General features: G+C 40.6%; 3 protein-coding genes across 53 annotated transcripts in view; all 3 read left to right on the top strand.

Annotated features, from left to right (window-relative positions):
• Positions 1–202: 202 nt before the first annotated feature.
• On the top strand, positions 203–5725 carry ASDURF (ASNSD1 upstream open reading frame). 2 transcript variants are annotated; one of them, XM_081579380.1, is made up of 4 exons: positions 203–408; positions 2649–2702; positions 4042–4071; positions 4691–5725. In XM_081579380.1, exons 1-4 carry the CDS (start codon positions 319–321, stop codon positions 4706–4708), a joined length of 192 nt encoding a protein of 63 aa, XP_081435506.1. In that variant the 5' UTR covers positions 203–318; the 3' UTR covers positions 4709–5725. The 2 variants fall into 2 exon arrangements, with proteins under 2 accessions (XP_081435506.1, XP_081435505.1); XM_081579379.1 differs by having other exon boundaries at positions 3996–4071.
• ASNSD1 (asparagine synthetase domain containing 1) lies at positions 4695–9558 on the top strand. Its single transcript, XM_081579370.1, has 3 exons — positions 4695–6243; positions 6511–6692; positions 9207–9558. The coding sequence occupies exons 1-3, from the start codon at positions 4777–4779 to the stop codon at positions 9478–9480; spliced, it is 1923 nt and encodes a 640-aa protein (XP_081435496.1). The 5' UTR covers positions 4695–4776; the 3' UTR covers positions 9481–9558.
• A 4653-nt stretch (positions 9559–14211) lies between these two features.
• The window catches only part of ANKAR (ankyrin and armadillo repeat containing), a 52070-nt gene continuing 50480 nt past the window's right edge, over positions 14212–15801 (top strand). For 35 of the 50 annotated variants that reach the window (XR_014079335.1, XR_014079325.1, XR_014079331.1 and 32 more), the window contains exon 1: positions 14212–14470. The gene's annotated coding sequence lies outside the window, so the exon portion shown is untranslated. Of the gene's footprint in view, positions 15107–15801 lie in introns of all 50 variants that reach the window. The other 15 variants (XR_014079327.1, XR_014079330.1, XR_014079319.1 and 12 more) reach the window with 1 other exon arrangement.

Below are 15801 nucleotides of genomic sequence, written 5' to 3'. Positions count from 1 at the left end.
ACAGTCTACTAGATGCCACAGGGTAAAGAGCGTTTCAACATCCCATCCGCTAGGGTCCGTTCAGGAACCTTTCATTTTTCACAACCGGGCTTTGCTCACGTGCTCCTTAATCACTTGTGCGCACGCGCGCAAGTACTCCTGGCCCATATCGGACTGCGCAGGCGTCCCAGCGAGCACGCAGACGCCATTGATCGGACTCACCGGAAGTTGAAAGGGAGGGCCTGGGGCGCTGGCAGCGCAGACGCGCAGGGGCTGTGGGCGCGGCGCTGCTGGAGTACCTCCTGGACTCGTGCCCTGCGTGTTTGGCTCTCCGTGGAGATGCCCAGCCGGGGTGAGCGACCCGAGGACGGCGCTGGGCTCGTCCCTGCTGAGAGCTCGACCCTGCACAAGGAAGAGCTCAGCAGCAAGGTGAGTACGGGACGAGGTAACATGGCCCTCAGGCTGCTCACCGCCGGGGACGATTCACGGTGGCCCGTGGTCTCGTCCTGACTTTGCCCTGCTGCTACAGGTACAGTTAAAGGGACACCTTGAAACTTGCCCCGAGATTAGACCCAGATGGTAGTAAGGCGGAAGTTTAGTTGGCTATATATTTTTTAATCATCAATTTTTAACAAATTTTAAAAAGTATCATACAGTAAAATTTGGCTCTTTTTTCGTTTTCTGTATATTTAACATGTGTATAAATTTGTGTGACCACCACCACAGTTGGAATATAGACAAGTTCCGTGACCCTAAAAGACTCCCTTTATAACCATGCTCTCCCCTGCCCAGAAGCTCTGGCCATCCCTAATCTGCTCTACATCAGGACAGTTTTATCCTTCCCAGCACATCATGTAGATGAAATCACAGCTTATGCCTCTCTCAGCATAATGATTAGATTCATGGTTGGCCTTTTTCCTATGTACTCGGAGTTAAAACTTTTAGAAATTATTTCCCACCCTAGATCTGCTGCCTGTAGTCTCAGAAAATGTCAGCACCATCCATGCAGTTGTCCATGCCAGTAACCTGGGAGCCCATCTTTGCATCCATCATGAAGTTCTATCAGTTTCATTTTTGAGGCCCCTTTGTAAGGTGTCCCATTAACACTGTGTACACTTTTAACCATCTTAAACCCGCCCCTTGCATCTACCATAGGGAATCCTGCAGAAGTTTCCTAACTGGTCTCTCCTTATCCATTGTTACTTTCTTCCTGTCTATCCTTCATTTAGCTAGAGCTGTGCTCCTAAAAATGTTATTTCATTGTTGCTCTTCTGCTCCTCCCTCCACAAAAGGGAGCCAATATAACGCCATAAATGGAAAAAAGAAAAAAAACTTTTAACATTTGAAATGAGGATGGCTATAGATGTCTGAGATAATACTTTGGTTCTGTTCCAAACTGACACTGGCATCTTAGGCACATCTCTGATTCCTCTGTTACAGTTTCCTTGTCTGAAGTACTAAAGTAAACCTGCCATTCCTGAAATGAATGGGAAAGTGCTCTTCAAACATAAGCCTTAAAAGGAAGTTGTACAAATTCAGTCTTGATATTCAACCCAATCTCTGTAATCAGTCACTACAGTGACTGGCAGCTGGAAAGCAGAAGGGTACACATCTGTGGGGAATGAATTTTCAAACTGCACACAACCTGCTCTGATTACTACCATAGCATGCCACTTATACGGATGTATGACAGATCCCCCAGGCTTCAGAGGTTACAAAATAGCGCTGTTAGAGGCTCTAGTGACACTATATAATCAGTCATGTTTGCAGTATCACTATCATCACTGAAAAGAGTTTAAAAGAAGTTTAGTTTCCATTTAGTTGAGCCCTCTTCTACTTAAAAAAGGTGAGACCTAGTTCAAGAGAGCCAGCCCTGTGCCATCTTTTGAGATACAAAGAGGAATAAAGCAAAGATGGAAAAGTGATGGGTCATACTACCCCTGGTGGCTCAGACCATAAACAGTCTGCCTGCAATGCCAAAGACTTGGGTTCAATCCCTGGGTGGGGAAGATCCCCTGAAGAATGGAATGGCAACCCACTCTAGTATTCTTGCTTGGAGAATCCCATGGACGGAGGAGACTGGCAGGCTACAGTCCGTGCAGTCGAAAAGAGTCAGACATGACTGAACGACTAATACTTACTTACCCCCCATGTAGGATACTTAACTACTGCTTGCTTAGTCTGTCTGGCTATACCATTTAGTATGTAAATCATGAAAAGCATGGGTATTGGGAGGGAAGGGTCAACCACTCCTCATTCCATTTGTTTTTTTGTTTTTTTTTTTAATTTAAGATACAATTTAAATCATTGAAAAATTGGTATTACTTTCAGGTCTTGGTGAATTTTTTTGACATATTCTCTATTTTAAATAAAAGATAGAAACTTTATTTAGTATCTATAGTTCTTGCCTGAATATGAGTGTTGGTTGCCAACCCCCTGTCTGGATATAAAGGGCCATCTAACACTTTGTATGTCTAATCACTGTTTTTTCCCTCAACTTTCCGCCACCTGCATGTCCACACAGATTGCTGTTGTAAAGAGTATATATATTCCCAAATTGCCCATTTGGACAATCAATGCTTAGAGCCCCTTATGCTATCTCTTGAAAGGGTTCTTACTGAGCATACTTTGATAATCTCTGATTTAATAAGTTTTCTTTATTTCAATAGATTAAAGAACAAAAAGTTGTCGTGGATGAACTTTCTAACCTAAAGAAGAACAGGGTGAGTTATTAGAGTTACTCTGAATACTATGTGGGAGGGTTTGATATCAACTGTATAAATCTATGTATTAATCATAGTTGCTAATAATCTTTCCCCAACATATGCAATTGACATTACCTGTGAATCAAATGATACTAATTGTACTATGTTATCCTGGCTGCTGCTGCTGCTAAGTCGCTTCAGTCGTGTCCGACTCTGTGCGACCCCATAGACGGCAGCCCACCAGGCTCCCCCATCCCTAGGATTCTCCAGGCAAGAACTGGAGTGGGTTGCCATTTCCTTCTCCAATGCATGAAAAGTGAAAGTGAAGTCGCTCAGTCATGTCTGACCGACTCTTTGCGACCCCATGGACTGCAGCCTACCAGGCTCTTGCGTCCATGGGATTTTCCAGGCAAGAGTACTGGAGTGGGTTGCCATTGCCTTCTCCTGTTATCCTGGAGCTGTAGTCAATAATGGTATTTATTTTGTACTTGAATTTGGTGTATTCTCTTGACATAAATAAACTTTGAATCTATTGAGAAGAAGCTATACAGGTGAATGTGGATACTTATTTTTTGTTTGTGTATTTTTTAAAAAAGATAAATGCTACTACTTCCTCTCCCCACCTCCTCAGGTTTTTACTCAAAGCTTCCAAATCTTTAACATGGTTATTTAACTCCACTTTCACTAATGTATTCATAAATAAGCAAGCTTCTGCTTAGTGTGTCATTATACTGCCAAACATTGTATTTTAAAGTTAAGAAATGATTTGAGCCCTTTAAAGCTTTTAAAGATTACTGGATAACAGACAGGCTAGACATTTCTCATATGTGGAGTAATAGCAGTTAAGGTACAGTTGATAACAAACTTTGTATAAGGCAAATTGGCAAAATGTATCAGTCTTAAAGCTGTATAATATTTTGATCCAGCAAATCCAGTTTGATTCCTATTTATAGGAATTGATATATTAGGAAAGTATCATGGAGTGCATAGAAATTTAATTACAAAGATATTCTTCACAAGTTTGATTTATAATAGTGAAAAGTTGGCAACATCTAAATGACCAAATAAACTATAATATTACTAAAGAAAAATGGTATTAAGTATACTCAGAGAAAAAAAGTTTTACCTCAGTGTTAATGGTAGCAGTTTCTAGATAGTTGGATAATGGGTGAGTTCTTTGTTTATCTTTATTTGCCAAGGTATTGTTCTGAACATGTTACTAAAGTTCAATAGTAAGCAGTAATAGGTTCAGAGTTTTGGCATCTACCTTTTAGATCAAATCATGATATTAGCCTAAATTATGTTTTGCAGAAAGTATATAGGCAGCAACAGAACAGCAACATATTCTTTCTTGCAGACCGAACAGAAATGCTTTCTGAAAGCAAAAGTAAGTTTTTTTGGTACATTATACAGAAACAAAAATTCTTTTGTGGGCTTTCTGTGGAAATTCATGATGGTGCCTAAATTACACTGTTTACAGCTGAATGTATAAATATATATATCTAAAGATTGGATGGTGGTATACCAGTTAATAAAATTAGTGGAATGGTTTGGTTTTCTTCAGGTTAGCCTTCCAATGGTGAGTTAACAGTAACAATAAAATCAAATTTAAGAACTGCAAGATGTGTTAGAAAGCCACATTAATTAATGTAAGCTTTAGAATTTTAGACAGATATAGGTATGAAATATTGTTCTACAAATTTCTGCCTTTCTGATTTTGAGTGAATCACTTTGAGCCTGCAAAGTCTTAACGGAATTTAAATAAAATGATATGTATATAAACTGTGCATAGCCCAATGCCTGGGTCAAAATAAGCATTTAACAACAGAAACTAGATCCCTAAATAATAAACATTCTTCATCAGAAGTCTGTTGTAAATTATTATTTAAACTAGCACAGTACATATGTGGTTCAGTCTTGGAAAACAGCTTGTTTTGCCTTTTGAATCACTAGGTAAAGCTTCAGGAATTTTTGTTCTTTACTATGTCTTCTCCCCTCTCCCACAGATATATTGGATGAGCTAAGGAAAGAATATCAAGAAATAGAAAACTCAGAGAAGACCAAAATCAAGAAATAGCCAACTTGATTTTACATGGCAATGTGTGGCATTTGTTGTGCAGTAAGCTTTTCTGTTGAGCATTTTAGGGAAGATTTGAAAGAGGATTTACTGTGTAATCTTAAACGACGGGGGCCCAACAGTAGTAAACAGTTGTTAAGGTCCAGTGTTAACTACCAGTGTTTATTCTCTGGCCATGTCCTTCACTTAAGAGGTGTATTGACTGCCCAGCCTGTGGGAGATGAAAGAGGCAATGTATTCCTGTGGAACGGAGAAGTCTTTAGTGGGATCAAGGTTGAAGCTGAAGAGAATGATACTCAAATCATGTTTCATTATCTTTCCTCTTGTGAGAATGAATCTGATATTTTGTCACTCTTCTCAAAAGTCCAAGGTCCTTGGTCTTTTATATATTATCAAGCATCTAGCGATTCTTTATGGTTTGGTAGGGACTTTTTTGGTCGTCGTAGCTTGCTTTGGCATTTTAGTAACTTGGGCAAGAGTTTCTGCCTCTCTTCAGTTGGCACCCAAGCATCTGGAGTGGCTGATCAGTGGCAGGAAGTTCCAGCATCTGGAATTTTCAGAATCGATCTCAAGTCTGTTTCCATTTCCCAGTCTGTTGTTTTAAAGTTGTATCCTTGGAAATACAATTCTGGGGGGGTTGATACCAGAGAATGTGTTAATAGCCTGACTGAGATTTCAGCAGACTTGCCAGCATTTGTCTTGGTGGCAGCAAATGAAGCCAAACTGTATCTTAAAGAACCTGTTGTCCCTTTAAATATGGCGTTGCCACAAACTGCATTTGAGACTCATTGCAGTAGCATTTCCAGGAGTCCACTGACAAGAGAGACCCTTCAGGTCTTTCTTACTGATGGACACATGAAGGAAGTAGTTCAGCAGTTCATTGATGTCCTGAGTATTGCAGTCAAGAGACGTGTCTTGTGTTTACCTAGGGGTGAAAACCTGACACCAAGTGAAGTTTTGAAAACTAGTAATAGGAAAGCAAATGTTGCAATTCTGTTTTCTGGAGGGATTGATTCCATGGTCATCGCAGCCCTTGCTGACCGTCATATTCCTTTAGATGAACCAATTGATCTTCTTAATGTGGCTTTCATGACTAAAGAAAAGACCATACCAGTTAATTTTAACAAAAAAGGGAGAAAACAGAAAAATCATTGTGAAATACCCTCTGAAGAATTCTCCAAAAGTGTTGCTGCTGCTGCTGCCAGTCCTGGTGAACAGTTCAATGTACCAGATCGAGTCACAGGAAGAGCAGGACTGAAGGAACTGCAAGCTGCCAACCCTTTGCGGATTTGGAATTTTGTTGAAATTAATGTTTCTCTAGAAGAATTGCAAAGACTAAGAAGAACTCGAATATCACACTTAATCCAGCCCTTGGATACAGTCCTGGATGATAGCATTGGCTGTGCAGTCTGGTTTGCTTCTAGAGGAATTGGTTGGTTGGTGACCCAGGATGGAGCAACACCGTATCAGAGCAGTGCAAAGGTATGACACAGCTGCTCAGGATTTCTGAGACCTAATTTTGACCCTTAAAGCTTTTAACACTTAAGTTGCAAGAATTTAATTGCATTTAAACTACAACACAAAAGTATATGACTTTGTAAAAATCGTAAAAAATATTTTACTATCTTATGACTTTGCCTTGTGGACTTTTTCTGAAAATGTTATCTTTGGGATTATTTTTTTAAGCTTTTATTTTCCTTACTGCATAGTAGGTAGTATTCTTATATAGATTTCTTTCAACTTTTGTAGGTAGTTCTTACTGGAATTGGTGCAGATGAGCAGCTTGCAGGTTATTCTCGTCATCGGGTCCGCTTCCTGACACATGGGCTGGAAGGACTCAATAAGGAAATTGAAATGGAACTGGGTCGAATTTCTTCTAGAAATCTTGGTCGTGATGATAGAGTTATCAGTGATCATGGAAAAGAAGCAAGGTAATTCTTGTTGTCTATTGGAGGGTTGTTCGATAATTTTGTAAAAGCAGCAGACTGAACCTAAAAAGGAGACTTTTAGGTTCCTTTTTCTTTGGATACTTGTTCAAATGAGTAACAGTAGCCGCAGTATCTTGGCTTTGTATTACAGTTAGTCAGGAGCAGTACTGGAGAGGAACCAGAGGAACAGTGTTTCCAGAACTCATTCTCCAAGAAATGGCTTTACAGTAATTTTCAAAGGTGATACAATGACGTGATTAAAGGCTACAGTGAAAGAATGTAAAACTTGAGGTAGTGAAATACTGAGGGGAGGTATTCCAAGGGCTCTGTTTCATTTCAAATGTTTGCTTTCTTCCCAAGCTTCCTCCTCCATTGTTACAGAGCCTGACTTTGTACACATTTCTTGTATGTACAGGCATACTTGGAAATCCTGCATGCTCAGTTCCAGACCATTGCAACAAAGCAAGTCAAATGAATTTTTTGGTTTTCCAGTGCATACAAAAACTATCTTTATAATATGCTGTAGTCTACTAAGTATGCAGCAGCATACTTTTATGTATGCTGTATTTAGACATAAATATGTATTTATGTATTTAGTATTTAAAATATGTATTTATGTATTTAGACATAAATAAACATACATTTGTCTAAATTTTTATATATGTACCTTAATTTAAAAATACAAAACAAAAAGCAATCTCAGTGATAACATCAAAGATTATTGATCACATATCACCATAACAAATATAATTGTTGTTTTTGTTGTTGTTTAGTTGCTAAGTGATGTCCAACTCTTTTTGCAACCCCATAGTTGCTCGCCAGGCTCCTCTGTCAATGGGATTTCTCAGGCAACAATAATGGAGTGGGTTGCCACCATTTCTCCAGGGATCTTCCCGACCCAGAGATTGAACCCAGGTCTCCTGTACTGGCAGGCAGATTCTTTACCACTGAGCCCCAAGGGAAGTCCAACAGATATAACAAGAAAAATTGGAAATATTGAAGCATTTCCAAAAATGTCACACAGAAACATGAAGTGAGCAAATGCTGTTGGAAAAATGGCACCACTGATAGACTCTGCTCGTCACAGGGTTGCCACAAACGTTTAGTTTTTAAGAAAAAAAACAGTCTCAGTGAAGCACAATAAAACAAGGTATGCCTGTATAGATCCATACTGATTTAAATGGTGGTTCCAGTACCTGAGTCCCCTCTATCATAGGTGTTTTGAACACAAGTTAGTCATACATTCCAAATTATCTCAATAGTTTCAGAGATCAAGGCACTTACATGTGTATATTCTTTTTTAATCTTAGGGGTTTGTGTTTACCTACAGCATATTTCTGATAATAGTAAACAAATGCTTTTGAAGCATTAAGGAAAAAGATATGTCATTTAATTATAAAAAGCAGAAGTTTGTTCAAGTAGGTTAATTTATTAAGTGGTAGTTTTATTGCAGGGGTACAAGCATGCAAGGAGTCCAAATGAACTTTGTGGGAGTTGGAACATCATAATATACCAGCTCTGAGACTTCATTGTTTCTTGTCTCTACTTTGTTATGCCTGTGTTGCCAGTTCTGACATGTAAAATTAACATAATTTTCAAAATTTTATCATAAATAACACCACAATACAAAGTGTATAAAATGTTTTCCTTTTGAAGTGTATCTGTATATGAGAGAGAAAAAAATTCAGCCCATTTCAGCTAGGTTAGAGAAAAGGAAATTTATTTTATTCAGTAAAGCAGTTAATTCTAAAGGACCCCCCCCCATATGATACCCATGGGTAAAAATGGATATGAAGAATGTTTAAAACAGCTAATGCAGAATTGTAATTGAACAAATACCACTATATTGGCTAGATCTAAACCAGTTTATTATGCATTTTGGCACACATATTAACCATACTCTATTAATTAGTTTCTCATTTAAGTTTGCTTTCACAATTCATTTTTATAAAATAGTCTGTTTAAAGAATGCCTTTACCCTTTCCGATCTCTCTGCTTAAGCCTAAGTAAAATGTCAAACACTAGTGTAATTAGGGGTGGGGGAGGGATTAGAGTATTTTAAACAAAGAACAGAATTTGCTAGGAAATTAGGGGAGCCTAAAGAGCAGAGAGTTGCACTCCTTAAGTTCAGTTTCTTTAGATACGTAAAGAGCAGACATGGTGTGAACGATTAACTCAAAGACCATGGTTGTTTTCACGGCATTCCTGAAGATGCCTTATGAAACAATTTGAAATTATTTCTTGACATCATAGGCTTAATTTGTTTATTTATTGAGGGAAAAATTTTTACATTTTAGTATCTGTATTAAAATTAGACAAGTGTAGTGAAATAATTTTTAAATTATTGTGATTAAATTTTAGCTGCAAAGTTGTATAAGGAACTAGAATATTTTTAATTTAGAAAAATTGTGCCCTCAATAATTAATTTATACCTTAAATTTTAACATTGAATAAAATAGAAACAAAATAATCACAAGAGATAACTTTTTTTTATAGTGGTTATACTTTTTATTTCAGATTTCCTTTCCTGGATGAAAATGTTGTCTCCTTTCTAAATTCCCTACCAGTCTGGGAAAAGGCAGACTTGACTTTACCCCGTGGAATTGGTGAAAAACTAATTTTGCGTCTTGCAGCAGTGGAACTTGGTCTTACAGCCTCTGCTCTTCTGCCAAAGCGGGCCATGCAGTTTGGATCCAGAATTGCAAAAATGGAAAAGGATAATGAAAAGGCATCTGATAAATGTGGAAGGCTCCAAATCATCTCCTTAGAAAACCTTTCTGTTGAAAACTAGATGTTTCATAGTGTAACAACATTTACTGAATGGTAGTTCTTTAAAAAAAATAAAATACTCTGCTGCTTTACTGTTGCATAATGTGGTTTTAAAGTTCATTACATGAATTTTTGTATAACTTTGTAGAGTAGTGCAACCAATTTAATTAAATTGATACTCCAGAGAAAAAGATCACACTGAAAAGAACAACCTGGATATTTTAAACTGTGGTATTAATATTGTTTTGAACTCTTACATGGTTATGTCTCACCAGCAACACTGAAAAAAGGCAGCTTTTATGGACTCTTCATGGTAGCTACATCCAGAAATACTAGTAACTCAATTTGTTATCATTGTTATTTAACAGACAAGAGAACTAAGGTTTTTGAGGTTCACACTCCTGATTGATAGGTGATACATGTCTTTAGACAGCTCATTGCCCTGCTGTGAGAACTTCTGAAGACTATTTTGAATATTCTCCTGACCCACAAATCTCTAACGTCCCTCTGTTTTCCCATTGTCAGCTCATGACCTGGGTTTTTCACAGAGAAATCAAAATCAAGCCAAGAACTACTTGATTTTCCAACACCAAAAAGTCCTAACTTGTGTGTGCACCCGTGCTTTTCTCCCTTCTCGCTATTAGAAATGTATTTAAAATGTTCTAGTATATACCAATTTAAAATGCATATCCCTGGTCCTACATATTCCATATCTTGCCTCCCATTCACCTTCACCCTTTCAACTTTTTCACCTATTTACTCCAACCAGACATCCACCCACAGTATTCATTCATGACCATGATACGTATCAAGGTCACATTTGGCATCCATCCCCGTTTAGGGCTGACACCCTTTCTAGGTCTGGACATACTGTGATTCTCTTAATTATAGTGGGAAAGAAAGTTTAGGATACTAGCAGGTGTGTATCAGGGCTTTCCAGCTGGCTCTAGTGGTAAAGAACCTGCCTGCCAGTGCAGGAGACGGGAGTTCGATCCCTCTCAGGAAGATCCCCTGGAGGAAGGCATGGCAACCCACTCCAGTATTCTTGCCTGGAGAATCCCATGCACAGAGGAGCCGGGTGGGCTACAGTCCATAGGGTCACACAGAGTTGGACACAACTGAAGCAACTTAGCACAAGCATGTGTCAAAAGACTCACATGCCCTGAATTTATTTCCTGTCAAATGCAGTGTTCAAACCAGATTTAGATATTACCTGAATAGCTTTCAACTGGATGACTTAGTGGTCCTGAGCACTAAATTGATGCTCCTAATGGGAGTAGATAAACTTGAGGTTTGCCCTGCAGCCTAGAGTTGAATGTAATGATTTTTATAACAACAATATAGTTCAGAACTACAGGCATGCCCGGCACTAGTCTGAATTTTATGTATTATTAATTTAATCACTCTCTAAAGGGGATCTCTAGTTCACTTGTTCTGGCAGGATACTCTGCATGTCGTTTGGTTTTTTTTTGGTTTTTCTGTCCCCAGAGGGCCTGATTTTTTAGAACTTTTTTGATACTTAATCCTATAAACTGGAATGAAATTCTATGTTAATCTTTCAAACAAAGCAAAAGTCTTTCCCAAGATCCCACGTAAAACAAACCATCTGGGTACCTGAACAAAACATTTTAGGTAGAGAAATTTACATTACTCATACTTCATAAGTGCAAACATGCAACTCCTAAAGAAGACAGTGATTTGACATCCCTTGCCCTGGGAAAGCAATAACAAATTTACTAATACTACCACCACAGCAGCTAAAATAATGACATGGTTGGACTAAGAGAAATTCTACCTTCAAACAGTTAACCCAAACCGTGCTGCTGCTGCTAAGTCGCTTCAGTTGTTGTGTCCGACTCTGTGCGACCCCATAGACGGCAGCCCACCAGCCTCTTCTGTCCCTGGGATTCTCCAGGCAAGAATACTGGAGTGGGTTGCCATTTCCTTCTCCAATGCATGCATGCTATGCCGCTTCAGTTGTGTCCGACTCTCTGCGACCCCACAGACAGTAGCTCAACAGGCTCCTTCATCCACGGGACTCCCCAGGCAAGAACACTAGTGGGTTACCATTTCCTTCTCCAGCCAAAACCCTGTCTGTTGCTAAATTCAGTGAAAAGTTTGGGTTCTCATCTCCCTTGACCTAGAACAGCATCCAGTGAAGTTGGCCAGTCTCTTCTCTTGGCTTCTATGACCAGACTTGGCCTTCTGCTCTCCTGACTGTTTGTATTCTTTCCTGCCTCCACCCTCTCCACATGACCTTTAAATAATTGAATTTCTCAGGTCTCCATCCTGGGTTCTCAATTTTCTATTCTCTTTCATGGTGATCCCAGCCATTTCCCTGGCTTCATTTACCCTAAGCCAGCCCGAATGTATGCATCTAACCCAAGCTGTGCTTTTAACTCAGACCTTTGTATCTGAGGCACATCTGACATCTCTGCTTGGTTCTCTCACAGGTAAAACTGAACTCTTAAATCTTGCCCTGATCCTGCATGTCTGACAAACTTAGGTGTCACTACATAACCAGCTTCTCTTTAAACTCGACCACTACTCGGCCTGTCACCGATCGGCTGTCCTTACTTCTCAAACACATCCACAGCCCTCCGTCTCCCCTCCCCTACTCAAGCCTGTACCTACCCTCTACTGCCACAAATCGAGCCCAAACTCTTGGGATAAAGTTCAAAATCTTTAAACAGCCTGTGTGGTCTAGCCCTCATCTACCTCCTCATCGTATTTTTGTGTCCACATCTGTCTTGTTCTCCATACAGAGTTTTGTTCCATTGCTCAGAAATTCAACTTTCTTCTCAGTTGTTCGTCACCTGTTGTTCCCTATCCTCGGAAAGCTACTTCTCCAACTCTCTGCTTGAATAGATCTTTATCAGGCTCAGCTTAAAAGATCACTTCCTCAGGGCAGCCTTTCCCAGCCCTGGTCTTAGTTAGCTTTCCTTCACATGCTGTTACTATATCATACACTTATGGCATTGTTTAAATACAGCGGTATGGCATCTGGTCCCATCACTTCATGAGAAATAGATGGGGAAACAGTGGGAACAGTGTCAGACTTTATTTTGGGGGGCTCTAAAATCACTGCTGATGGTGATTGCAGCCATGAAATTAAAAGATGCTTACTCCTTGGAAGGAAGGTTATGGCCAACCTAGATAGCATATTTAAAAGCAGAGACATTACTTTGCCAACAAAGGTCCGTCTAGTCAAGGCTATGGTTTTTCCAGTGGTCATGTATGGATGTGAGAGTTGGACGGTGAAGAAAGCTGAGCACCAAAGAATTGATGCTTTTGAACTGTGGTGTTGGAGAAGACTCTTGAGAGTCCCTTGGACTGCAAGGAGATCCAATCAATCCATCCTAAAGGAGATCAATCCTGAGTGTTCATTGGAAGGACTGATGTTGAAGCTGAAACTCCAATACTTTGGCCACCTCATGTGAAGAGTTGACTCATTGGAAAAGACCCTAATGCTGGGTAGGATTGGGGGCAGGAGGAGAAGGGGACGACAGAGGATGGGATGGTTGGATGGCATCACTGACTTGATGGACATGGGTTTGGGTAGACTCTGGGAGTTGGTGATGGATAGAGAGGCCTGTCGTGCTGCAACTCATGGGGTCACAAAGAGTCGGACACAACTGAGTGACTGAACTGAACTGAACTGAACCTTGGGGCTTTACGTCTGCCTTTTCCAGGGTCTCCAGTGCCTAGCTCATAACAAGAGTTCTGTAAGTGTTTATTGAAGGAAAGAATGATGTTAGAGGAGGGATTCCAATTCAGGGCTACCTCAGAGCCTGGCGCCTTGCCAACGCCACCTCTGCTTCTGTGCTTCCTCAGAGACAAACTGTCAAAGTAAGAAATGATAGAGATGGTAGCTCAGCTGGAGAAGAATCTGCCTGCAATGCAGGAGACCCAGGTTAGATTTCTAGGTCAGGATAGAAGTTAAACAGGGTGACAATATACAGCCTTGATGTACTTCTTTCCCTATTTGGAACCAGTCTGTTGTTTCATGTCTGGTTCTAACTGTTGCTTCTTGACCTGCATACAGATTTCTCAGGAGGCAGGTCAGGTGGTCTGGTATTCCCAACTCTTTAAGAATTGTCCACAGTTTGTTGTGATCCACACAAAGTCTTTGGCGTAGTCAATAAAGCAGATGTTTTTTCTGGAATTCTCTTGCTTTTTCTATGATCCAACGGATGTTGGCAATTTAATCTCTAGTTCCTCTGCCTTGTCTAAATCCAGCTTGAACATTTGGAAGCTCATGTTCACATAGTGGTGAAGCCTCGCTTGGAGAATTTTGAGCATTACTTTGCTAGCGTGTGAGATGAGTGCAATCGTGCTGTAGTTTGAACATTCTTCGGCATTGCCTTTCTTTGAGATTGGAATGAAAACTGACCTTTTCCAGTCCTGTGGCCACTGCTGAGTTTTCCAAATCTGCTGGCATATTGAGTGCAGCACTTTCACAGCATCATCTTTTAGGATTTGAAATAGCTCAACTGGAATTCCATCACTTCCGCTAGCTTTGTTCGAAGTGATGCTTCCTAAGACCCACTTGACTTCGCAAGCCCAAGTCCAGATTGAGTTCTGAAGGAGTGGGGCGGGGGGTGGTGTTAAGAGGGGAATCTGCCTCGGATGAATCTTGGCCGGGATGGGCGCCCGCGGCCTCTGGAGAGGCCCCACCCACGGGTGTACAAAAGCGCCCTCTCGCGGCGGCGCCCCGGCCGGCGGCCCCAGGCCCCGAGGACCAACGGCTTCTGCCCGCGCGGGGTGGCAGGACCGCAGGCGAGGCCCAGGGCTCCCAGCACCCCGCGGGGGAAGCGGGCCTCCCAGGCCTCTGCTCAGGAGCGTCCCTCCCAGTTCTCCCCTCGCCCTCGGTCACTCGGGCTTCCAGACGGTGAATTCGGGTCCAGGCTAGAGACCCTTGGAGAAGACTACTGTCCCTGACCCCGGGAATACTCTGGGAACCGGTGTAGATGAAGTTTCCTTTTCCTGGACAAACAGTCATCTCAGAGCAGGTTGCTTTCTTTTCCTCGTCCTTTCCCTTTTCCCGTGTCTGTGTGGGCAGAGGGCTTGGACTTCAGGATGGACTTGAGGAATCAGTTTGTTCTGATTCTGAAGCTGTGAAACCTCAGGCCCATCCTCTGTTCTTCCTAGCCTGGTTTCTGCCTCTGTAGAGTTGGGCTCCCAACACCTGTCGTGGAACTGGGTTCTCCAAGTATCCTGCCAGAACCAGCAGCATCTAACTTTTTCAGAAATGGAAGTCCTTTAAAGGCCCCACTCCTACCCCACTCAGAATCTCTAGAGTAGGATCCAGCAGTCTGCTGAAACAAGCCCCAGGTGATTTCAAAACAGCCTAGATTTTGAGAATCACTGTACAGAGAGGCCAGTTAAATGAAAAATTTTGTGTATAAAGAGCTGGGTAAATAGATGCTCAGTAAATAGTAGTTAGGTTATTATTCCAGAAATAGAGCGGCACTGCATAGAATCCCATTTCTATTGAACAGAGATACAACGTTAAGGAAGGATTTCTTGTCTTTGCTTTTTTTTTTTTATAAAGCAAGTGTTTGTTTTCTTGCTTTAAAAAAACAAAACAAAAACCCTGAAAAAACTGACCTTGTGAAAACGCCTCTACAACAACAACAAAAGAATAGGTATGCAGCAGTATCTTCTTATATATAAACATCTTTTTTTGATATACTTCCTCGTATCTTTTTACCTCTTTTGAAAAGCATATTATGATTAATGTTAAAAGTTTTACAATTTTAATTCAGATTTCAACTTTCTTATGCTGCAATTAGTTTAAGCCTGAAAAATATATTAAAACTACCATGAAAGTGTTAGTTGCTCAGTCGTGTCCGACTCTTTGTGACCTCATGGACTGTCGACCACTAGGCTCCTCTGTCCGTGAAATTCTCCAGACAAGAATACTGGAGTGGGTTGCCATTCTCTCCTCCAGGGGATCTTCCCGACCCAGGGATCAAAGCCAGGTCTCCCACACTGCAGGCAAATTCTTTACTGTCTGAGCCATCAGGGAAGCCCATAGAACTACCAGTAATTCCACTTATGTGTATTTATTCAGTGAAAATGAAAACACTAACTCCAAAAGATTATAGACCTCCATATTTATTATAGCATTATTTACAACAGCCAAGACATAAAAACAACCTCTCTATTGACAGATTAATGGATAAAGAAAGTGGAGCATTTATTTACACATACACAATGAAATATTGTTTAGCCATAAAAAAGAATGAAATCTTGCCATCTGTGGCAACACAGATGGCCCTTCAAGGCATTATACTAAGTGAAATAAGTCTGACAGAGAAAGACAAATACTATGTGATCT

Source organism: Giraffa tippelskirchi, chromosome 3 (genome assembly GCF_054371585.1).
Source record: "Giraffa tippelskirchi isolate mGirTip1 chromosome 3, T2T-mGirTip1v1.2.pri, whole genome shotgun sequence".
Classification (NCBI taxonomy): Eukaryota; Metazoa; Chordata; class Mammalia; order Artiodactyla; family Giraffidae; genus Giraffa; species Giraffa tippelskirchi.
This window is presented reverse-complemented; position numbering and strand designations above follow the sequence as displayed.